This window comes from Delphinapterus leucas, chromosome 18 (genome assembly GCF_059928025.1).
Source record: "Delphinapterus leucas isolate spDelLeu-1000000601 "Yukka" chromosome 18, BTC_Dleu_Yukka2, whole genome shotgun sequence".
NCBI lineage: Eukaryota > Metazoa > Chordata > Mammalia > Artiodactyla > Monodontidae > Delphinapterus > Delphinapterus leucas.
Genome location: NC_143146.1, coordinates 67,163,856 through 67,189,040, shown reverse-complemented (window position 1 = coordinate 67,189,040; position 25,185 = coordinate 67,163,856). Strand labels below are relative to the sequence as shown.

General features: G+C 39.8%; 1 protein-coding gene across 1 annotated transcript in view; it reads right to left on the bottom strand.

Moving 5' to 3' along the window:
• Window positions 1-25,136, bottom strand: part of SOHLH2 (spermatogenesis and oogenesis specific basic helix-loop-helix 2) — a 43,882-nt gene extending 18,746 nt beyond the window's left edge. The window contains exons 1-6 of the mRNA XM_022574423.2: window positions 25,074-25,136; window positions 15,575-15,789; window positions 8,192-8,253; window positions 8,007-8,111; window positions 6,351-6,450; window positions 4,435-4,545 (exon numbers count right to left, since the gene is read on the bottom strand). Coding sequence (XP_022430131.1) covers window positions 4,435-4,545; window positions 6,351-6,450; window positions 8,007-8,111; window positions 8,192-8,253; window positions 15,575-15,789; window positions 25,074-25,121 — 641 coding nt within the window. The 5' untranslated portion in view covers window positions 25,122-25,136. The remainder of the gene's footprint in view (window positions 1-4,434; window positions 4,546-6,350; window positions 6,451-8,006; window positions 8,112-8,191; window positions 8,254-15,574; window positions 15,790-25,073) is intronic.
• Between the last annotated feature and the right edge of the window lie 49 nt (window positions 25,137-25,185).

Below are 25,185 nucleotides of genomic sequence, written 5' to 3'. Positions count from 1 at the left end.
TGTATATTTTGGAAACTAACCCCTTGTCGGTAGCATCATTTGCAAATATTTTCTCTCAGTCCATAGGTGGTCTATTCATTTTGTATATGGTTTCCTTTGCTGTGCAAAAGCTTTTAAGTTTAATTAGGTCCCATTTGTTTATTTCTGTTTTTATTTCCATTACTCTAGGAGCCGGATCCCAAACAACGAATGCTGTGATTTATGCCAAATCTAGGAGACGGATCCCAAACAACGAATGCTGTGATTTATGCCGAAGAGTGTTCTGCCTATGTTCTCCTCTAGGAGTTTTGTAGTATCCAGTCTTACATTTAGGCCTTTAAACCATTTTGAGTTTATTTTTGTATATGGTGTTAGAGAACCTTTGTGAAGGATGTTCATGTTGGCTCAAAAAAGTAGGATACCCAGCTCAGGGGCCCCACAGGGTCCTGCTGTTTTCTTTTTCCTTTGTGTATGGAAGCAACAATAGGTAACAACAGGCAAAAATGTGTTTTGTTTTTGTCATCTACCACAGAAGCCAGCTTGGTTATGACCCAGTCCAAATAAATCAGGGAAAGAACCAGCTAAAAGTGATTCTAAGAGGCTGAATGGCATTTAAAGCCAAAGGTCTTGGTCCAAACTACGTCCTTGGTCTCTCCCCTGTACAAATGTGTCTCAGGCAATCAAGAACTCACAGAGAGAGGTCTCTTGGCCACATATGACTTAAGACCCTCTGAGAACTTCCTATTCTACCTTCCTTAAATTTCTAAGACTTGAAAAGTCTTTCCAGCCGTGGAAAAGTCTTCATTTGTGAGAAACTACAGCAAAACTCACTTTCACTTCAAGTGAGTGACATCCTGAAAATGATTAAACCGCCACCATTTTGGACTCACAGATACACAAACAAAATGAAGGTATCGCACTGCAAAGTATACACCTTACCAAGATAAAGACATATTTATATATTTAAAACATGCGTAATGAAAGGGATTTCATCAAGAATATTAGAATTAGCCAATTTTTATTAATCTGTTCTAATAAAAAAAAACAGAGATGGTAGAGTTGTTTAAAAAAGAAATTCCCAAATGCAAGTATTCAAAACCATCAGCTGGGATCATTATTTCCTCAACATTAGCAAATATCACGTTACCTATGCTGCTTAAAAACAAAAAAGAGCAAAACAAAGCAAAAAAGACAAAACCATAAGTAAAGCAGGTGATTGGGAGGAGGAGGAGAAAAAGGAAGAGAAATAGACTAGAAGCATCTATTTTAAGATTCACAGGCATAATCAGAAGGGTTAAGAAGAGGAAATGGCATAAAGTAATTAGGGACGGATTGTTACTTTCTGGTATCTCCCAAGCAAATCTCTAAGTGGGGGGGTCAGTTCCTGCTTACAGCTTTTCTTTCTGGGAAACAAAGATTTCTAGCCCTTTAAATAATGCAACAGGGGCGGACACCCCCCAAAGCATCTTTGTAGTCCTCTAGACTAGTGGTTCTCAGATTTTAGGTTTCATCAACCACTAAAATTAAAAAAGAAAAACAACACAGAACTTTGGGGGACCAATAAAGGATTGCCAACATTCGATTCAGACATGAAAAATAATGAAAGAAAGGTACCATCTCCCAATAACATTTTGTTGTAAACCATTTACTAATATCACCATGACTTTAACATCAAATAAAGTATGGAAAACACAATCTTAAGAGTATGTTATATAAAATAAAGCTTTAAAAATACTCATTGCACTGTATTTTTCTCATTTCACTGCAGATTAGTGAACTCTATAGGAGAGCCTGGCCAGCAGGCCCTGAGTCTCCTCTTGGCTAAAGCAGCAGACATATGAGTGAAGGCCTTTTGGACCAGACTAGCCCATCTACCAGCCCATCTCATCAAGCCCAAAACCACACCATTTTCCCACTAATCTTCAGCAGACGATGGAGCACATTCGGCAGAAATGATCAACTTCCTCCTCCTTTCTGGCCCCATCAAAAGACTCATCTTTTCCCTCTTGCGTCATATATGTATAAGTGTGGCTGATTCACTTTGTTATACAGCAGAAACTAACACACCATTGTAAAGCAATTATACTCCAATAAAGATGTTAAAAAAAAAAAAAAGAAGAAGAACGTCCAGGCCAGGCACCAGCTGGGAGAACACAGACACTCCAGAAGGGGATGGCTGGGGAAGGCAGAGAACACAGGGCACCAAACAAACAAACAAACAAACAAAAAGACTCATCTTTATCCACACTTAGCTTTAACTCCTTCTCTCCATTTTCAGTGGAAGAGGTGTTCTTCCACCTGGTTCTAGATTCCAAAGCCTTCTGCCTCTTCAGGGATGTAAACCCATCGCCAGTGCCCCTCACTGCCTGAAGGGAACTAAAATTCTTTGACATTCCTCCCATTGAGAGGTGGGGTCTATATACCCTTCCCTTAGGCCTGGGTAGGCTCTGTGACTGCTCTGACCAAGAGCACATGGTAGAAGTGGCACTGGGCCAGTTTCTGGTCCCACGCCATGTGAGAGCGCAGCTTCCTCTTCCTGCCCCCTGGAACACTCTCTCTAGGAGCCCTGGGCTGCCATGGAAGAAGTCTGACAACCCTGAGACTAGCAGGCTGCGTAGCCCCGGCTGCATTCAGCCTTCCAGCCATCCCTGCAAAGGCCCCAGACCCTCCTGACTGGACCATCCTCCAGCTGAAGGCTACCAAGTAACCCCAGTTAATGTCACATAGGCAGAAGAATTGCCTAGCTGAGTCCTGCTCAAACTGCTAACCCATAAAACCACATATCAAGCCAATGAACTTCAGTTTCATTTTTTAAGCAGCCACAGATAACCAAAACATGAGTATCTTTAAGACCTCTGTCTCTCTTGCAGCTGTCTTCTTTTGGAAGATAAATATGAACATATTCAAGTCTGGCCCAGCCTTATCAAAATTTCTCATTTTCCCCTAAATTCCCTTTTATAGACCACACAGCTTCCTTTTCTCCTTCCTTTCATCTGCATTCTCACCTTTCATTCTCCATCTTTCTGCAACAGCACTTCTTCCCTAACCATGCCAAGGGAATTATTTTTGCCAAGGTCAGTGACATTTAGGTTTTGCTAAACACAGTCAACTGTCAGTTCTTCCCTTACTTAATCTCTGTGCCATGCGATATTGCTGAACACACTCCTTTAGGAAACTCTCTCCTCCCCTGTTCTCCTCAATACCACTCCCTCCCGGTCTTCTTCTTATCTTCCTAGAAACTCTTTTTCCCCTGATCTCTTCTCAGCTGCCTGGACCTTAAATATTGAGGTTTTCCCCAAGGGCCTCTTCCCCACTTGTCTCTTCCCTACATGCTTTTCAAAGTCATTATATCCATCCTGCATCCACCGCTTCAAATAGATGCTGTATCCTGATAGCTCTCAAATCCCTGTTTCTAGCCTGGATCTTCTCTAGAACCTAAGGGCCAATTCCTTACTGGGAAGCTCCATATAAATGCAGCAAGAGCAAAACTCACCTCCCACTCCCAGCCTGCATTCCACTGTACTTCCCAGTCAGTCGATGGCTCCACCATCAACTTGGAAGTTACACCTGACTTCTCCTTCAGCCACATTCACGCTGATTCTACCTATTTCACATACTTAGAACTGGCTTACTTCTCACTATCCCATTTCTAACACCATAGTTCAGGATTTCATCACTTCTTATTACAGACTCCCCTGGCCTCCAGATTCAATTCACTCCCTAACATCCTGCTCAAGCGTTCATTCTAAGGTACAGATCTTATCATATCACACCTTTGCTAAAATCCTTTAGTGCAGGATGAAATTCAAATTCCTTAACAGGACATACCCAGCCCTTACCTACTACCTCTCATCTCTTGCCCCTTCCCACTCGCACCCTTATGGCCAACTCTATGAAAACACCTGCAGTTCCACAAATTCACCGTACTTTCTTACACTGCTGGCCTCTGTACCTGCTACTCCTGCCATTTGAAACATCCTTCACTGATTTCTAAACCAAACTAAACTAATTTTTGTTTAAAGCTCAATTTAGCTATCGTCTTCTCAAGAAAGCCTTTCTGCCTCCTCATTCTGTCTTAGGTAACTTTCCTAGTGTCCTACTGTGTGTTCTTTTCTATCATGATATTTATTAAAACATAATTTCCTATTTAAGAGCCTATTTAGAAGTCTGTCTAAGCACTAGACTAAGACCTCCTTGAAGGCAACAATTTATTTTTTACCTCAGTTCTCGAATCATATTCTGGCATATTAGACACTCACAGCTACTTGCTGAATGACTAAATGAATGAATGAGTGAGTAGCACGTATTGCAGGGACCAGTTCCAGATCTTCCCCAGCTGCCAGATTTACTAGTTTCGCACCGACTTTTGACAATATTATAAAGTTACGAAATTCATGGAAGCAATTTTTTCCTACAAAGGAACAATGCTAAAAAGGGGGCTGTAACAAAATTCACCTTCTCAGCTTTTCCTTGCTTGAGTGAAGAAGAGAAATCTTTTTGTTTTTCTCGAAATTTGACAACGGATCCTTTAATTCAAACCCAATGTCATTTCTTAGAGATTCAGAGCTAGAAACAAGAGAAAATCATACCATATAAAGAGGAAAATTGTCAGGCAATAGTAAACAATAAGCACCAATACACTAATCAAAGAATGCTTCTCTAAGTCCCTAGCTTTATACAAAGGTGCAGTAAATATCAAACCATTTTACCCTATGTATTTGGTACAGAATAGTTTACTTCAAAATTTCAAAAGAATTTATTGTCAAGGTCATCATAAATTCAATGACTGGTCAAGATTCTAAAATATACTGATAGGGCTTCCCTGGTGGCGCAGTGGTTGAGAGTCTGCCTGCCGATGCAGGGGACCCGGGTTCGTGCCCCGGTCCGGGAAGATCCCACATGCCCCAGAGCGGCTGGGCCCGTGAGCCATGGCCGCTGAGCCTGCGCGTCCGGAGCCTGTGCTCCCCAATGGGAGAGGCCACAACAGTGAGAGCCCTACGTACTGCAAAAATAAAAAAATAAAAAATAAAATAAAATATACTGATAAAGAATAACAGATACAAGCAGGACTAAAATATTCTAACCTCACTGAGTATGAGTATTCCAAATTACATGACTGTATCTAAAGGTACATTACAGGAAAAGCACGAAGGATTAGAGGGCCAAGATATACTACTGCAGCTTGATCAGCAACCGGCAGGCTACCTCCATGTAAAAAATTTGTCATTTAATGGACATTTTCTGGCTCAACCATTTTTCTAGAACTTCTCCAGGCATTTTCATTGATTTGATTAAAAAAAAAATTTCCCTAAAAAACTTACAAACTAATATTATCTCCTTTATCACAAGGGATATAACTTGATTTGAAAATTGACTTTTATTTATAGTAGTAGGATTCTGAGGAAGAGCAAAGATACAAGATGAGTAGGGCTCAAAAATAAGTTGTATGTAATACAAGAAAATCACAAGGCCTTCCAAAACCCTTCCCAACCCCATATCCCAGAAAAAGTTTAATAGGGTAAATTTCTTTGAGGTTGAAATGCTAAATAAGATAAAGAAAGCTGTTGCTATCTCTGTACTACTTAAGTAAGTGCATCTTTGGTTTAACCATGCTTATTGGTTGCCAAGTCTCTTCCCTGTTCAAAATAGCTGACGGTCACATTCTACAAATTCTGGAAGTGACTAACTCAAAATTCTCACCATCATCATCCATGTTCTCAACACTTGTGTCCATTCTTTATAGCCCTATGCTCTATTTAAAATCTCCTTGGAAATCAGCTTCAAGTGAAACAAAGAAATTCACTAAAATAGAATTTTTATAAGCATACAGTGTTAGAATTGAAAGGGTTTGAATGACCCCCGGTTCAATGCAGGTTTAAATGCTAGTTCTAATATCTCAAAGAGACAGAGACAAAGAGACCATCTTTAAGGGTTATTTTCAGTAATTGGTGGGGTAGGTTCATGAGTTCAAAAAAGACATTAGGGAGAAGCTTATTGGCAGATGGATAACAGCTTAGGATTCCATTGTTTTAAAAGTTTGAAACATCACTGCTTTTATTTAACCCAGTCTCTACTTTAACATGCCCAGTGATGGGTAACTTACTACCTTACAATTCAACCTGCTCCCCTGTGGTTATGAAGTGCTTCCTTATATTTACTTGGATACTTCTGTAATGTGTCCCCACAGTGCCAGCTCAGGATTCTGAAATATAGTACAGGTTGCATCCCTCTTCCACAAAATAGCTACTTTCTTTTGCATCACCCCCAGCACTTGAGCTGCTGTTGCACAATCAGTTAAGTCCTCCAGAAATGTTTTTTAATGAAATGTACACAGTAAAAATTGCTACTACGAAAAAGTGAAAAAAACTAACCGAGCAAATAGATCAGTAGAAAAATATCTCAGGTGTTCACTGCAGGACTTCTGCAGGGGCAATTCAGGTTCTTCAGGCTTCACAGAAATTTCATTCTTAACTGCAAGTTTTAAAAGAGGAACCATTTCAATTATAAAATCACTGGTGGGGATGATGTTAATCACACATATAAACCCTAATCAAAAATAGCTGTCATGTTTCACGCAATACATTTTACAAAGCAGCATTTTTTAAATAAAAAGCAAGTTTTATAGATTTCAATCTGTGAAGCATGGAACTACCCAGGTGAGAAAGCAAAATTAAAACACTACATACAAGTTACTCCACAGCATCCTCTTTCAACCAGATTCTACTAACTTTGTGATAGGTGTGCTTAAAAATGCATTCAACTGAGTTTACTTATTATTTACAGGTAAATGTCAGAGACAGAAAATGCGTATGAGTCTTCAGTAAGTAGCTGCATTGTCAAAGCATCTGATGGTTGTGTTGTTTTTTGGTGTGGGGTTTTTTCGGGGTTTTTTGCTTTTTGTTGTTGCTGTTGTTTTTGTTTGTTTGTTTTGCAGCTGCTCATCCTAAGAGCAGAGCTGAGATGACTGGATGAGACATGGTTAGGACCAATAAGAAGGGTGCTAGACAGGTGGTGAGGAGCAGCTGCTCTATTTCCACTGAGAACCAAAATGAGAAGAGGCTGCAAAAGAACTCTGGTACCAGACAGTTACACATTTCATTTCCAGGAAGAACTCTGACACCTGCAGGGGATGGGAGCCACTGGGATGTTACAAAACAGACTCACTCATCTTGCCTACATACTGAAGAAGGACATTAAAAAAAAAGGAGGGGTGCACTGATCTTGTATCTTCTGGAGTATGAGCTTATCCATGATAATCCTGAAAGTGTCTTTCAGGTCCATTTTAAGAAAAATACCTTAATTTTACAAGATTTCCTACTAGTAACCTGGGTCTAGAAAAATCATAAGTAGTCATTGACAAACAATGATTCCAGTAGAATTTAATTTCAGAAATTGGAGTCTGTCCTTTTACAAGGCAAATTAAAGCAATTTAATTATCTTAAGTGTTTAGATGCTGGCAATACACATAATACAATACAGGTGAAGAGTTTAGAAATGTGAGGTCTCATTGAAGCACTGACACTAATATCTGTGTCTAAAAATCTAAAATAGAAAGGATAACCACTCTGTTAACTTAAAGAAGTGAAATAATTTATATGCAAGTGTTTTGCAAAGCACAAAGACTCAAGGTTAATGGCTCTGGCTTTTAGACAATCATACAGCACAAAGCATGAATAATTCCATTCAAATGACTAAGAAGTTAGGCTACCAAAAAAAAACACCCCAAAACCAAAAAAGACGTGTGCTTCCACAACACTGCATTTGTCCCTTGTGCACATTTTAAACCTTTGAGGACAAGCTTTTTCTTCACAGGTACAGAACGTATGTTTCCCTTTATTTTATTCACACTTGTTTTCTTCACACTATGTTTAACAAGGATTACATGTTCCTTATAGTATACAGCATACAGTTAATCCTTAACAAATAAAAGGCATAAGTGGAAAACCAACATAAAAATGTATAAATACAATTTTTGTAGAATCTTGGTTAGAATTTTTCTAACCCTTGGAAACCTGCTTTTCACTCACCAGTATTTGCGAAATATGTTTTCCAGTATTTTATCACAACACTCATTTTTTCCATTGTCAGTGGTTCAGTTAAAGTAATATCAGCTCCGTGACCTGAAAGACAACCTAAGAACCTTTGTATTAAATATTGACTTCATGATTTCTATTTGGGGAAAAAGCAGATAATATATCCAACAGGCACATACCTTTAAAGTTCTCAGGGACTATAAAAACAAAGAGCAAATGTGTATTTTTTTTCTTGCCAGATCTGAAAGGGAAAAAAAAAGTTTAAAATGAAGCAAAATCATGGTTCAAAAAATTGGGATTCAAACATTTAGCTCATTAGGAACAAACTACACTACAGTGACTTTCTTTATTTCATCAGAATTTAAAATGGTGGCATTAATATGGAAGTTTAGTGACAGTACCATCTCAAATCAGTGAGGGAAAAGATGGACTTTTTTTTTTTTTTTTTTTTTTTACAGTTCATAAAAGAAGAGATTGTGTTTTTATTTCTTGCAGTTGCACGAAGAGGCTTCTGAAGTGTGTGGCTGGGGTGGACAGTACAATTACAGATTATTTGAAAAATACGAGGGAGGGGAACATTCTCCCGAAACTGACGCTTGCTCTGTTTGAAGCTTTATTTATAATAGATGCTTTAGCTTCTCTATTTCCTTTTAATGGGTAAGAAAATCCAAAATTTGAGTCTTCAGTCAAACATACCCCTGGCTTCTCTGAGCAGGAGTGCAGTCTGTTAATAAGAACAGTCTTTTTATGGTTCAGTTCTATGGCAACCACAAATGCCTGGCTCTCCACAACTGGGGAAGGGGTGAGAGAATAAGTGACTTTTTAAAAATAAACTTTAATTTTAGAATAATTTTGTATCTACAGGAAAAATATGAACATAGTAGAGTTCCCATGTATCCCAAACACAATTTCCCATACTGCTAACATCTTACATTAGTTTGCAATACTTCCAAATATTCCAAATTAATGAGCCAATATTGATACATTATTATTAAGTTCATTCTTTATTCTGATTTCCTTAGTTTTTCTTAATGTACTTTATTTTTGTATGCCAGGATCCAATCCAGGATCCTACATTACATTCAGTCATTATATCTCCCTTAGGCTACTCTACATTGTGACACTTTTGCTGACTTTGTTTCTGATGATCTTGACAGTTTTGAGAATACTGCTCAGGTATTAGGTAGAATGTAAGACAGACCACTTTTGTTCTTGGCTTTAAATGATCCAAAATCTTATCCAGATTCTTGATCTAACCACCAGTTTCAAGAAATTTAAGGAAAAGAGGAATATTTTTTTTAAATGCTATGGGGATGAAATCAGAATGTGGGAAATTTTATAAAACAAATGACCAGGGCTTCCCTGGTGGCACAGTGGTTAAGAATCCACCTGCCAATGAAGGGGACATGGGTTCGAGCCCTGGTCTGGGAAGATCCCACATGCCACGGCGCAACCAAGCCCGTGCGCCACAACTACTGAGCCTGTGCTCTAGAGCCCACGAGCCACAACTACTGAGCCCATGTGCCACAACTACTGAAGCCCTCACACCTAGAGCCCGTGCTCTGCAGCATGAGAAGCCACTGCAATGAGAAGCCCGCACACTGCAACGAAGAATAGCCCCCGCTCGCCGCAACTAGAGAAAGCCCGTGCGCAGCAACGAAGACCCAATACAGACATAAATAAATAAATAAATTTATTTAAAATATATATATAACTCAGAATATTTACTAAGTTAATTATGTCAAACAAGTATCAATAGGATATTACTAAAATGGGACAAATCACCCAACTGAGCTCTATTCAGGCTTGTGTTCTATGAATTCTGAAAGAGAATTTGGGCTAAAAGAGAAGACAGGAAAGAACACAGTTTCTATGAGGAAATGAGAAGCTCAGGCAGAAGTACTGCCGTCAAAATAGGCACAAGTAGGAGGGAGGATGGGATCCGACAGGCAGACTCAAGTGGCAGTAAGGAAGGCCCCTTAGCACACGGTGGGGTGTGGACCGTGGAAGTGCGTAGGAGAGAATGACGCCTGTGTGTCACAGTGTCCACAGTGTGAACCTTTCCCATTTATTTTGTAAGGGATGAAAAAGCGTGGGGTATAACAGGGGTATGAATAATGGGATGAGGTGGGAGGGACAAACAGACTGAATAGATAGAAACATATTGGGTAGTTCAGTCCAGCTTTTGAAATAAAAAATACTTTGTGGACTCACAAAAACAACAAGTTATCGTAAGTTAAAATATTCTAGAATTATAGAATTTTTTAAAAAACAGATTCTTTGCTTTTGGAAATAATCCTGTGTCTATTTTTTTTTTAATTGATCTTACTGACAGGGAAATAGGTTAGATTTGGATATATGGATTTTTATACCCCGATGACTTTCAAATTTCAAGCTTCACATCAGACAGAGTTAGAATTCCTGGACTTTTGTCATTAGCACAGAATCGATTACCAACCCAAACACTTCCTCTGTCAGTGAAGCCCTAATTGTGCAGGAACCCCAGCAATCAATAGAGTTCCCAGAATCCAACACTCTGGTCCAGAGCTCAGCTTCTCATCCACATTCTGTACAAATTAATAAGCTAACAGAGTTTGCAGTTTCCAGGATCACCAAAAAAGATCCTCTTTCCAATGAATGAATGTTCCTTAAAACTAAGCAACACCAAAACACAACAAAAATCTCCTTTCTCCACCCCAACTAATACCACTTCTTTCATATACCAAAACTAAATTGCAGGTTCTGAGGCCTTAGAAGCCTTAGAAGCACCTTCTCAATTGAGGTCTCCAGAGTTTTAAAAATCTGCAGTTTGCTGGGGGGCAATTGATTTATCCTCCTGTTTCACGGCATACACTGTTTAAATGACATGATGGATCCTGAGACTACGCTCCACATACAAGATTGGATATTGATGCTAGTGTCCACTCCTAGCCTATGCCCAGTACTCTCTGGAACTGGAGGCCGCCATAAGCTCAAACTGCAGCAGTGGCCATTCCCAGCCTTGTCCCCACCCCTAAGTCTGGTAGCTGGAAAAAAAAATCATATAAAAGTGTTTTGAACTGAATTGTACACTCTGATGATCAAAGAACCTCAGGAAAGATCTGGCTGGCCGCTGAAATCTGTCATCTAATAGGAGGACCAAAATGTTCTTATAAGTCCCTATGAAGCCGGGGGAAACCTCTAAAGGCACTTCCTTTATAGGCACAGGGACGTCAAAGGACAAAAGCCAGTGTCATTTTTGGGTTGCATCCTTCTTGAGTACGGTTATCCATTATGCAACCTGTGGGCCCAAGGCAGCCAAATTAACTTGGTGTGGTCTATTTGGGACTTGTAACAAATAATATCCTTTATTAATTACTTAATGAATTAAAACAACCATTTTCAGTAAGAAAATTAAGAGTTTTTCTGTAAATATGAAAACACTGAGTTCACTTGCTACTAACAGGGCACCTGTGATAAAGTGCAGTGAAGTTCTGAGTTGATTCTGGTCAATAGTGAAGGTTGGTGTGCCCCATCCCCACTATGCTTTTTGTCAGGAGAGTTTCTGCTGTGACCGTTCTAAGTCAGGTTCACCACATGACATGATGCTAGAAACAATAAACATCTAGAATGTCCCTCAGTTCCTATTTACAGAATAATGTTTTTAGTAAAACTACTTAGTTGTTTTGTTGTTATAGTGTTTATGTCAAGTATTCAGGTAATGCAAACTGGCTGATCAGACTTACTGAGTAGCACTGTCAAGTCAAGGATGTTCTGGAATTGGGGACACAGCAGGGCAACTTGTTAGACCCTTGTGACTCACAAGATTGGGTTTTCTTGGTGACGTAATAAGTTAACTGATCAGACAAGCGAATCGACATGGGGAAAAATAAAATCAGATTCAAACTTGATTTGCCGACTGAGCAGACGGAACCACATTCTGCGTTCCTTTCCTATCGCTGCACTGCTCTGAGCTCACGAGAATTACAGGGTTTGAGGAACTGCAGACACAGTTCATGGACCAGAAAATCACAATGGCAAACAGGATCCATACACTGTGGATGAGTTTGAAACATACTCTAATGTTCTGTACTGGCCTTTGTAAGGTAGTGCCAGAATGCATCTGAATTACCAAGTATCTACACTTTGAATGTGGTTCAGTTTTGAGAACTGACCTGAAAGAAGGGTCAAATACTCCTGAAATTCTGGAACCAAGCACATGAATCCTGAGACGATCTTAAAATATTTTACCACTGGGTGGTGTCTGAGTTCATCTGGCTCAATAAAAATGTGTTCATGAAATGAAATCAAATTAGGGAGTACTACCATCAATGTCAACCTATAATTGAGATGTGCCATAATTCTTGAGGATGTCAGGCTATAAGGTACCATTATTTTTACAAATGATTAAAACTGATTAATGATTAGCTCCAAGCTAAAACCACAGTTCTTCTATAAGAATAAATTTTAAAATCTTTTTAAGGAGCCTGCTTGCATTTTATCCTAAAAGAAGCTTAGTATGATAGCTGACACACTATACTTCGTTCTTAGTTTCAAGAAAAATCCGTATGTCTTACAGATATACATAGATTTGTGATCATGTGCTCTGATACTGAAAATCAACGTGGACCACTTTTATTCTACAGTGAGTTCTCTGGCAGGGCATAAAAAGGGACCAGAGAGGAGTAAGGTAAATACTTGTATGTTTTCCTGAACCTATCCAGATTTTGAGATATAACAAAACAACAACAAAGCTCTAAGGGGGAAAAAAATCTAAAATACAGCATTAAAAAGCTAAGCCAAAACTCTTCATATTGGCTTAGTCGTTAAATATTAGCCCAAACTCAAAAGATAGAGTGCTGTAGGAAAGATAAAGGTTTAAATGCCTTATAAATAGGGCAAGATGTTCATGAGAGCCATCATCCTAAGAAAAACTACAGCCTCAAAATATAAATATGCTCCATAAGGGTTTAAATAATTCATAAGTCATCAACTCATAACAATTCTGAGGGCAAGAAAGGGAATTTCAGAGACATTTCTAGCCTCTAAGTCCAGTATCAGGAAAGGCAAAGCTTCCACAAAGAAAGCGCTGTCCCTTTTTCAGAGAGGAACGCAAAAGCTAGAACTCATGGTCTGCCCTAGAACAGCATGGTCGCCCACCCACACCTAGAGCAAAGTACTGAATACCTGCTATTAGTCAAGACGTATACCGGATATTGGGACTAGCATAATGAGACCAAAAAAGAAAACCAGGTGTATTCCACGAATTATTCTCTTTTTCTTTTCAAAGAAATGCTTTTACAGCAAAACAACAGAATTACCATATGCCTGTCTGTACATTTATTTCCTTCATCTATCTTCTTCTCTCTGCTAACACATCTTAAGCTATGTTATTCAGACAAAGAAAGCAGCCGTGGGGAGAATCCACAGAGGGGAGTGTCAGACAGAGGTTCTCTCCTCTACCCTCCCAACTGCTAACAACTCTGACTAGACATAAAGCTTGTTCTTAAACAGAACTTTAATCTTATCCTGTTCAAAATGTAGCCTCGATCATGAGCGAACACAAAGCCTTTACCACATTTGGGGAGGCACGGCTGGACTCCTGCTGCTGGAATGGAGAGAGGTCAGCCACAGCAGCTTGTCCGCTGCTCCTCCAAAATGATACGCTTAGGTTAAAGTAAGTCTGGCATCTATGGCATGTCCGAATTGTAAAAGGGGCTTCAATACAGAAGCCAAAGATTACAGACTTAGAAAGAACATGAAGGGAAGAGTGAAGAGTTCTAGTCTGAGTTTTGTGAAAACAAGCCATGTGGTCTCAGGCAAGTCACTTCAGCCTCAGGTTTCTAATCTGCCAAGTAGGAATGATGAAGCCCTGCCTTACCTCCCTCATAAAGGTGTTGTAAATTTTTTTTAAATATTAATACTATACAAATGAGATATTACTATAAGCCTCCAATCAGAGGTACTCTATCAATAGATTTTTTGAAAAGGTATATTAATAAAATAGGCATATCTTCAGAAGGAAGATCGTTCACAACAACATGTTTTGGAAGTGAAATCCTGTTTGAGGTAATTTGCCTGGTTTGTCTAGAGTTCATATTCCCAGTAGAAGGCCAAAGAAATGCAGAAGACCAACCGTTCTAAGAAACCCCAGGAGCAGTGTCTTTCTGTCTGTCTTTAACAAGTAGCCCAGTGTCTCTGGCTTCTTCCCAGTCCCACCTGTCTTTTCCCCTAACATAATATGCTTGGTGCTTTTTATTCTGGAATCACAATATTTCTCTGAACTTTCTCCGTTGGTCTAGAAAGTCCTCTCCTCTAATTATGCGAAGTCCTTATATATTCCAATAGTATCTACAATTATACTTCATGAAGTATCACAGAAGGAAACACATTCAATCTCACCTAACCCTGTTTAAAAACATCCTAAGTGGCTCAAAATCCTATGTAAACAGGCACGGAAGAACCAAAATCTTTCACCTCTAGACTCCAGATCTCCAGAGTTGAGTGGGTCAAACAGCAGCATAATTTCTATGGAACTACCAGGTGAAACAAGAACAATGCATGTGGGCTTCCCTGGTGGTGCAGCGGTTAAGAATCCGCCTGCCAATGCAGGGGACATGGGTTCGAGCCCTAGTCTGGGAAGATCCCACATGCCACAGAGCAACTAAGCCCGTGCGCCACAACTACTGAGCCTGCGTGCTACAGCCCGTGAGCCACAACTGCTGAGCCCGTGAGCCACAACCACTGAAGCCCACGCACCTAGAGCCTGTGCTCTGCAACAAGAGAAGCCCCTGCTCACTGAAATTACAGAAAGCCTGTGCGTAGCAACGAAGACCCAATGCAGCCAAAAATAAATAAATAAATAAAATTAAATTTAAAGAAAAGAAAAGAATAATGGACATGGTATTGACCTGGACTCAGCGGATCCAGAGAGCTTCATGGCTCTTTTACATTAGGACATCTCTTGAAAGAGACACCTTCAGCCCAGAGCTATCATGACCCAGAGATACAAGTGCTCACCTGCTTTAGTGTCTACTATAAGAATTAATGAACTCTGAAACAATATGCCATGTTAATGACATAGTTATTAAAAAGGAATATCTACTGAATTATGGGAAGCATTATATACCAAATAAATTTCTATGACCAGTTAATTCTTATATCCTCACCCACACCTATTACTTTTAAGTTAAAATGTTAATTCTTATAATAGTAGGTCAAATTGGCAGGAAGAACAAAAACATATATAGAGATTCTGCCCTTGAAAATATCCGTCATCTTAAAAATTAAAGTAGAATTGTATCATCTTTTAAGAATTTTTATAGAAGCAGGTTTTAATAAAAACTATTCTAGGGACTTCCCTGGCGGTCCAGCGGTTAAGACTTCGCCTTCCAATGCAGAAGGTGCAGGTTCAATCCCTGGTTGGGGAACTAAGGTCCCCTATGCCTCATGGCCAAAAAACCAAAACATAAAACAGAAACAATATTGTAACAAAGACTTAAAAATGATCCACATCAAAAAAAAAATCTTAAAAAATAAAAAACCTATTCTAAAGATAAGAGAGTCAAGATTTTGGAGTTTACCTAATTAATCTGACAGCTTCCAGCTCCTCGGCAGTTGGTAAAGAAGTCAACTTCAGAAAAACCATGTTGAACGTGCAATCATCCACAAGTGCTGCTGCCATCTTCACATCACTAATGATGACGGTGACTTTTGCTAAACTTGAAAAGAATTTCTGTACAATATCAGCCAGGTACTGAACAGTGACATCGCCAACTAATAAGAGGTCTATTTTTGCCTAAAAGAGAAGGAAAAAAGCAGAGGCATCACACAATTAATGTCTGGGCATAGAGAACATGCCGTCATGTATGAGAAAATAAATAAAGGTTACAAATAGCCAATGACTGACTACTCAGCTATACTGAATGGTCAACTATAAGCATACCACAAGGGCAGGAACTATTCATTTCATGTCCTTAGAACCTAGGGTAGTGAATGGATCTGAAAGTCATGCTATTTTTTAAAGTTCTGCCTACAAATACTATTCTACTGTGGTTTTCCTACAAGTTTCTTTCTCATCCTATTAACAATAGATAAGATTCTTTCTATAGGCCCAGTTTCCCAATCACCCATCCTGCTGGAAAACCTGTTTACTAATGAGAGAACCAAGCTGGTGACTCTCCCACATGATTTATTTTGATGAAACACATTCCGGAGAACAGAGAAAGATTTAAATTCCCTGAACCTAAGAAATACTCAAATCAAGTCCTTTCTTTGAATGGAATATATCATGCTATTCAAATCTGAACATTAGGAACCGAAGAGCCTCTTTATTTCCATTTGGGGATACTTTCAAGCACATTCGATTAGAAAAAATATAATTTCCATCTTCATCTTTTATTTCTCCACGTTTTATTCTGTACAGATATTAAACACAATCCACTTAAAATGACAAAGAACAGCATTACTGAATATGCCAAACTTCTCTTAGTAGTTTCAAATGCCATATATATGTATGTATGTATGTATGTATGTATATAAGTTTTGGGGAGCTTCAATCTGATCCATTGATTTATTTGCCTATTCCTGGTTAACAGCACACAGTCTAATTGCTAGCTCTTTATGCTTTATATTTGCTAGAGCATGTGGTTCCCCCCTTGTTATTTTTCAGTTTGGTTCTTAGATATTTTCGCACAATGTCTCTTCCCACAGAATTTTATCAACAGCTTGTCAGGTTCCATAAGGAGCCCTGTTAAAATTTTGATGACAGTTGCACTTATTTTAAAGATTAATTAGGGAATATCATTATGTATTACATCTCCCTATTTAGGAAGTATGACTCAGAGAAATCAGATCTTATCTCCTTCAGTTTTATAGTTACTTGCATATAGATTTTGCAAGTGTCTTCACACATTGATTCCTAGATTTTTCAAGATTTCAGAGTCATTGTGAAGGGGATATAGTTTCTCACTATATTTTCTGATTGATTATAGCTGACATAGAGATGTACTGATTTCTGTATAAGGAATTTGCTCAAAGTACTTTTTGGTACTCTCCATTTAGTTCCAGTACTTTTTAGTTGATTCTTCTGAGTTTCCTAGATAGGCAATCATATGGTTTTCAAAAATGACATTTTTGTCCCCATCTCCAGAATTTATTTATGCCTTTTACTTATTAACCTTAAAGCACTGGCTAGGACATTCAAAACAACGGTAAATTGCAGGAGTGAAGTGGGCATTCTTGCCTTGTTCCTGACTTTAGTGGGAATATTTCAAATGTTTTTACTACTACATGATAATGAAGGTCAATACCCTTTATCAAGTTAAAGAAGTTTCTTTCTATTTGGAAGCTAAGAATTTTAAATCAGAAATGGGTGTTAAAATTTACCAAATGCTTTTTCTGTATCAACATGATCACATTTTTTTTTCTCCTTTCATCTGTTAGGTAGTGAATTACATTAATAGATTTCCTAATGTCAAGCCATCATTGCATTACCGGGATAAACCCACGCTTATTGCAAATAGATTCAGTTCATTCATATTATTTTAGATTTTTGCATCTATATTCATAAGTAAAACTGGATAAAATTTTGTTTTATTGACTGACTTACCTGGTTTGGGTGTCAAGGTTATGCCAGCCTTGAAGCAATAGAAAGCTTCTAAATTATTCTACGGTCTTGAATATTTTATAAAACATATAAATTATTGGCTTCTTGAAGTTTAGGTAAAACTTGTCTGTGAAATCCGAGCCTGAAGTCATTTATAAAAGTAGGTTTTAGACTACCTTTTACAGTTCCTTAATGCTTACTAGTAAAATAAGTGTTCTGCCTTTAAGTGAATTTTATTCATATATTTTTAAAAATCCATTTCATTTCTTTTCAAATGTATTAATTTTTAAATTTATACAACATTTATTACTTGCGTTGAGTTCATCTTGCTTGCTTTCCAACTACAGATTAAATTTATTTATTTTATTTATTTATTTTTGGCTGCGTTGGGTCTTTGTTGCTGCGTGCAGGCTTTCTCTAGTTGCGGTGAGCGGGGTCTACTCTTTGTTGCCATGCACGGGCTTCTCATTGCGGTGGCTTCTCTTGTTGCGGAGCACAGGCTCTAGGCATGTGGGCTTCAGTAGTTGTGGCCTGCGGGCTCTAGAGCGCAGGCTCAGTAGTTGTGGCGCACAGGCTTAGTTGCTCCACGGCATGTGGGATCTTCCCGGACCAGGGCTCGAACCCGTGTCCCCTGCATTGGCAGGCAGATTCTTAACCACTGTGCCACCAGGGAAGCCCCAACTAGAGATTAATATAAAACTAAATTTTTTTCTATCTTCTTTTTCTGGTAATGCTTTATTAGAGACTGTAGAACTATGTGGTCCAATATGTGGTGATTTAAATTTATGTTCATTACAATTAAAGTGTGAAATCAGTTCAGTTTCACCAGCCACATTTCAAGTGCTCAGTATCCACATATGGCAAATGACTACCATTTCTGCATAATTATAGAAGAGTTTCATCATTGCAGAAAGTTCTATTGAATGACGCCATCATCCAAGTGGCACTTTGTTGTACCCTATAAATTCTGATATATTGCGGTCATGTTCATTCATTGCTAGTTTATATAATTTCAGTTTATATTCCCATTTTAACCTAAGAGTTATATTAAACTCCTATATAATGATGTTAATTTTCAAGTGGATAGTGTTTTGGTTTTTAAAATTTTTTTTGGCTATTGACTCATTTATTTCAGTGCATTGTCAACAGTGGATGCACACTATATGACTTCTACTCTTTAGAATTGGTTGATATTTTCTCTGTGACTTAATACACAATTTTTAATGTTCCATGGATACTTGAAAACAATGTGTATTTTCTGTTAGGCATACAGCCTCTACATAGCTTTCAGACTGAACTTGCTCGTTGCTTTCTTATTTTAGGTCTACTTGATCTTTCATTTTAAGAGGTAGATATATAAAACCTGCCCTCTCTAATTACGCTTTGTCAATTTATCAATTTCTCTAACTATAGACTCTATAAATAAACTATGGATTAGGTACATAAAGGTTCATAACAATTTTATATATTCATATAAATATATAACAATACTTAATATATACTATATAATGATCTACAATGTTTATGTAGTATGTATTAACATATAAATATCATATAATTATAGAGAAAAAACTATATATAAAATATATATTTGTCCTTTTTAATGCTTTTCATCTGAAATTTTATTTTTTTCTGATATACAGCACTTAGTTTTTTATACCTTTATTTTGAGGCTTTCTGTATCATTTTGATTTTGTATGAATTTTTTAAATAAAATATATTTGACTTTTTTAGGTTTCTTCCAATCTGAGATTTCAGTTTTTAATATAATTAATAAGTTTTTAATAAGTTATTACTTACATTAATGACACTAGCTAATGAACATTAAGGTAATCAATGTAATGTAATTAATTGTGAAACATTCATAACTTAACATGAAATGGTCTTATTCCCTTCATTTGTTATTTCAAGTTTCCCATTTACCGTAATTCAGCTTCTTCTTTCCCACGCTTCCTGTTAGGCTGATCAAATTGTCCTTTTTCCCTCCTGCTGCTCCTACAATACTTTGGGAGTTAAACTCCTTATTTATGTTCTTTAAGTGGCATTAGGGCTCACAATTCAGTGCTAGCTTTATAGTCAAAATACTCCTACAAGTCAAAATCTGTTTGTCTCTGACCTTTGAAGATACTGGGCCATTTTCTTCTCACAACCAGAGCTGGTGATGAAAAGAAAAAGCTGCCTTGTTTTTCTTTTAGTGCTTTTCTCTTATGCTGTAGATTCTGATCATTTCCTAGGATGTGTCTGGGGATGGACCTTACTCAGCCCACTTGGCATTCAGTGGATCTTTGGCTCTGGAAATTTCCTTCTATTATTTCTTTGATTATTTCCTCCTCTGTTGCCTTTGTCTATCCTTGGAAAGGATATCTTTAGGATGCTGGACATCCTAAATTAATCCTTCAAGTCTCAACTTCCGCAAGACTTTCTTAAGTTTATTGTTCGTATCACCAGCTCAGACTTTAGTCCTTCTAAAGACTTTTACAATTTCAGTTAATTTAACATGAATTGCTCATTTCTAAGACTTTTTTCTCTCTTTTGATAATTTATCATAACCCGCTATTTTTAGGACATGATATCCCCTGTGAACATACAAATTAGAAATTTTAAGTTTTTTCTATCCCCTTTATAATCTGCCTCTGGAATAGTTGTCTGGTGATCCTTGGTTATCCAAACATAAATATGACTCAAGGACTCAGCTGACATGTATGAGCAGTTTCCCCTGCAGTTGGGGTGGTCTGCTTCCCCAGTCACTGTTTCTTCTAAACTGTGGGTTTGGTGTGAATGGTAGGGATGATGGAAGAAAGGCTGGAGAGCAAAGTGGCTGGGATCAGCTATCTGTCAAAATATAGGCAGGCTTTACCCTTAAAGCCAATCACTTTGGTTTATTTCCCTCCTGGGCAGAGCTGCCTTTCCTTTCACCCTTGTCAGTTGTAGAGGTCTGGAAACTACCAATACCAGGAGCCCATGTTCCACGTAGAGTTCATTTTCTTTAGAAAGAGCAGTGCCTGGGTTTGATTCTCTGGTTAAAAGTCCCATCGCTCTGGCTGTAGTAGGAGTGAAGGGGGAGAGCCCAGGGGTGAAGAAATCCAGGGCCCCAGCTGGCCCAGGGGTTCTGCCCACAGCTAATTCTTTACCAGGGAAGCACCCTCAGGCCCATTTCATCTTTGCTTCTGCTAACATTCTGCCTGCACTATCACTAGAATTGTTTTACTGGGGCATTTCTTCTCTTATGTCTTTTATGCTGTGTTGTTTTTCTTTTTTTTTCCCCACTTTTGTTTTGGTAGCAATTTGATCCCATCTGCTTTCTAAATTTCAAGCTTTCCTGTGGATTTTTTTTTTTTAATGTTCAGAGAGAGCTACTTTGTTCAAACCAAGATCCCATTAAGGACTATGAGTTGCACATGATTGCTATGTCTCCTGGGACTTTTAATTTAGAATGCCCCTCACTTGTTTTTTCTTTTCAATGATATTTACTTGCTGAAGGTATGGGCACACTGTTAAGTATCTCCTGCCAGGGAGACTGGGGTGGCTGGAACGTTGACAGGTGTGCTTAATTCATCATTGCCAGCCAATCCTTCTCACCCACCCAACCCTATTTTAAACAGAACAAAAATTCAAACTCCTTAGCATGGCCTTTCATATCCTAACATCAACCCATGTCACCAGCCTCATGTCCTTCTACATTCTAAGAAGACAGCATAACACCTTCAAATGACCTTTGAAATTTGGAATTTCTGCAGTAGAGAGTATCAGGAGCCTTCTAGAGTGTTTCCTTTTCATTTTATAAACTTTCCTCATTCCCAGTGGTACTTGGAGCAAGGCGGGACTCTAAACCGCTGTGACGCTTTTGAGTGAAGAGTGTTTGTGAATCTCTGCTACGGCACAGGATTTCTTCTAGACAATTACAACTGCCTTTGAAGGAAATGCCAAGCATTGAAACAGTCATTAACAAGTGGTCATAAAAGGAGTGATTATCTTTTTGTTTGTTTGTTTTGTTTTTTTGCGGTATGCGGCCCTCACTGTTCCGGCCTCTCCTGTTGCGGAGCACAGGCTCGGGACGCGCAGGCTCAGTGGCCATGGCTCATGGGCCCAGCCAGTCCGCCACATGTGGGATTTTCCCGGACCGGGGCATGAACCCGTGTCCCCTGCATCGGCAGGCGGACTCTCAACCACTGCGCCACCAGGGAAGCCCCATCTTTTTGTTTTTTAATTAACCAGGTTAACTGAAGCAACCTATGAATGTCCAAAAATAACCTCCTTCTACAGATGGGGTGACCATTTAATTTACCTTACAAACTGAGACACTTGAGAAAGGAGATGCTATTAATAATTACACTAAAAAAAAAACCCATATAAACCAGGATATCCCGGGCTGTGAATCACTTGTAAACCTTTCTATTAGAAAAGTTTATTTTCTTTTTCCTTTAGAACCTCCTGCCACTTTTATGCATCTGCATAAATACGTGTGATGTCTATGTAGTCTTGCCATAGATATTTATTAAGCCCCTACAACAGGGCAGATGCTGTGCTGGGAATTCAAGGTGAACAGACAAGCTCTCTGCCCTCACGGGGCTTACATTCCAGGAGTCTTTTTTTTTTTTTTTCCTGCTGATAAGAAAGTATGGCTTTCAGTCCTTGGAACACGGAAAACAGTGGATGAGCCCCAGTTCTACCAAAGCTATTACTGATCCTTTTTTTAACACTTTGATGCAGTGGGAAGAGGGCAAAGGCTTTCGACGTATGCAGAACGGCGTCTGCCGCCTGTTCAGCGACTAACCAGCAGCTCTGAGTAAGATACTTATGTGATCCTCATCGGGGGGCGGGGGCAATAATACATCACAAGACTGTTATAAGGAGTAATGTTTGTACAGTGCCCTATAGGTGGTAGTTATTGCCATGTGTTCTCAGGTAATACCAAACCCGAGCACAAAACCCATCAAATCAACCTGATGGGGAAGGGGAGATGAAGAGATAGAAATAAAAGGAAAATGTATCTATGTCAGGCAGTGAAAACAGCCCTAAAAATCAAACTGCTCTCTGCATTACCTGAGCCACAGGGCTCGGGACACAGGGCCACCTGAGAAGCAAAGGTAAGTTTTGAACAACAGGCATGAGCTGCTAACTTGAGCCCTTTCCTGGATAGCACCTAGTGCTCCTGACCACATTCCCCTCAGAAGCCCAGTTCCCAAATTCTCCAGAATCGCTCAGCTAGTCTTGTGGAGAAAAGTCTAGAGCAAGCTTTGAAGGGCAGAACCCAGGTACTGGGGAGAAACTGAGGAGAGAGGGAAAGAGATCCGGAAAGGGATGAGAAAGCCAAGTATCACTCACCAGTCCTTCTGTGCCGGAATCAAAGGTTTTGCAGTGCCTGGCAGCAGGGCACAGAGGGGCAGGAAATAAAGCAGCTCTGCAAAGAACTGATTTGCTCTCCTGCCCAAGGCTTCCTTCCCTGCCCCACAAAATCATCACACTAGGAATGTTCCTAATCAGACAAATCAGAACACTGCCCTAGTCCACTATCCCCAAGTAATTCAAATTAACTGAATAGCTTCTAATCAACTTCAATTTGAATATTTATATAGTTAAAAATATCTTGTTGATGGTGTAATATGAGCACAGGTGATGAGAAGGATCCACAGATAAGAATAAAAGGAAAATGAATAAAAGGTTCTAGTACATTAGGCTCTGGAAAACTGCTTTTAGTACCTCTAAGATTTTCACCTGTGAGACCACGATTTGAACCAATGCTAGGCCTCCTTTGGTGGAAATGTTTTCCTATTTGAATTGCTCACTGCACTCTTTTAACAAAAGCAATACATATTCATTGTGGAAGGTTGGAAAATTCAAAACAGTCTAAAGAGAAAATAAAAAGCATCGAAGTCCAGCACTCAGGGATAAACACTACTACACCTTGCTGCAGATCTGTGAAGTGTGGGCAGTTTTTACCAGGCGACATCATCGTCACCAGTGCTCTTCATCCACTCTGATTTCTGAGATCGGGGGAAGAGGCAGGGCACTCCAGTCTCTGCCATTTTTAAAACACTGGATTTCCATTTGCAATCTGTGGCAGGCTAAACCCTTAATTAGTAACAGCAGGTGCTGAAGTGCTTAAAGCAAATCACTCCTACATTTTAGTGAGCTGTTATTTATGTCACTCTTATCACTGGGAGCAGCACTGACAACTAGCAGCAGCTGCAGGGCTGATGCCCTCACGGGGCAATTGTTGGCCTCCAGTTTCCCCAGGAGTCAAGGGATTTAAGCAGCTCTATCTGGAGAAACTGAGTGAGCTTCTCTCCCAGTGCAAACAAAAGATTCAGTTGGGGCTTCAGACTCTTAAGGGTGGGAAGCCACAGTTATTTATGTACTACTCGATAATATTTTATTCAGAGTTCCATTTTGTGCAGCTTTGCCTAATCCTGCACCCCCAAAATACTCTGAGTTTAAACAGGTGCCTCCATTTTTAAATAATTAAGAAAAACCTCTTAAACTCGGTCCACTCCAAGTGGTAGTGATTCGGTTCAGAACGCTTGTTCTTAAGGAGTGAGGAGATTTAAGTATGCAGAACATTCTCAGGGGTAACAAACAGCGCAAAAGGTTTCCCTCTCACATTTATCAAGACGTGAAATACTCAGAAGAAAGCCAACACCAGGCCACCTTGCTTTCTGGGGTCAGTGGGGTTTTGTTTATGCTTCCTTCCTAGTGGGCTGCTTTCATTTTTATCGAAAACAGTCACCAAAATGATTCTATGCGTCTGCCGAGGGAGGGGATGATAAATAAGGTGCGTCCAAAAGAGGCCAGGGGGCCTTTTGACTTCCGGGGAGGGTGGGCGGATGTGTGAAGAGGGCAGACGTGTCTTCCCGCCAACAGCACGGTCTCTACACACGTCTGCCTGTTTGAGGGTCAGCGCGGAGAGGGCAGTACAAGGACACGCTGGACGCCACGGCAGTGAGCACAGCGAAAAAAGGCACCTAGAGCTGTGCAGACAAGAGAGCTGAAGGTCAACTTTTCCATATTCAATATGTTGAATAAACTTTCCTACACTCAAACTGAAAAGTGTGAAATCAACTTTCCTATATTCAGGCTAAAACCAAAGTTGTCACTCCCGTTTTTATCCGGCCACCAGCCCGAATATCTACCCTACGACGTCTTGCTCCCGCGTCGCCCCACCAACGGTCTGGGACCGGAAGATGGGTTTGGGTTGGCGAGAGTCAAGAGCTCGAGGGGGTGACTCTGTGACACAGTCCAGTCGCCCTCCCTCCTCAGGCCTCCGCTCCGTCCTCGAGGTGGGCAGGCGCCCGCCGTGGGGCCCCAGGAGCGAGCCGGCGGCCGGGACTGGCTCGCGCCCCGCAGTGGCCCCCGGGCCGTCCCCAGACGTACTGGCCTGCGCCCGGCGTGGCTGTACCGCCCGACTGGGTCGCCGCGCCGACCCGCGCGCCGTTTTAAACACAGCTGCCTCCCCTTCCTCCTCCTCCGCCTCTTACCTGCTCAGGGGTTTGGCCGAGCTCCGTGCGAATAATTGAGTCCGCCATGGCCCGTTGCCCACGTGCGGGTCCTGAGGCAGCCTCGCCACGCCACGGGAGGAGCTCGCAGCCA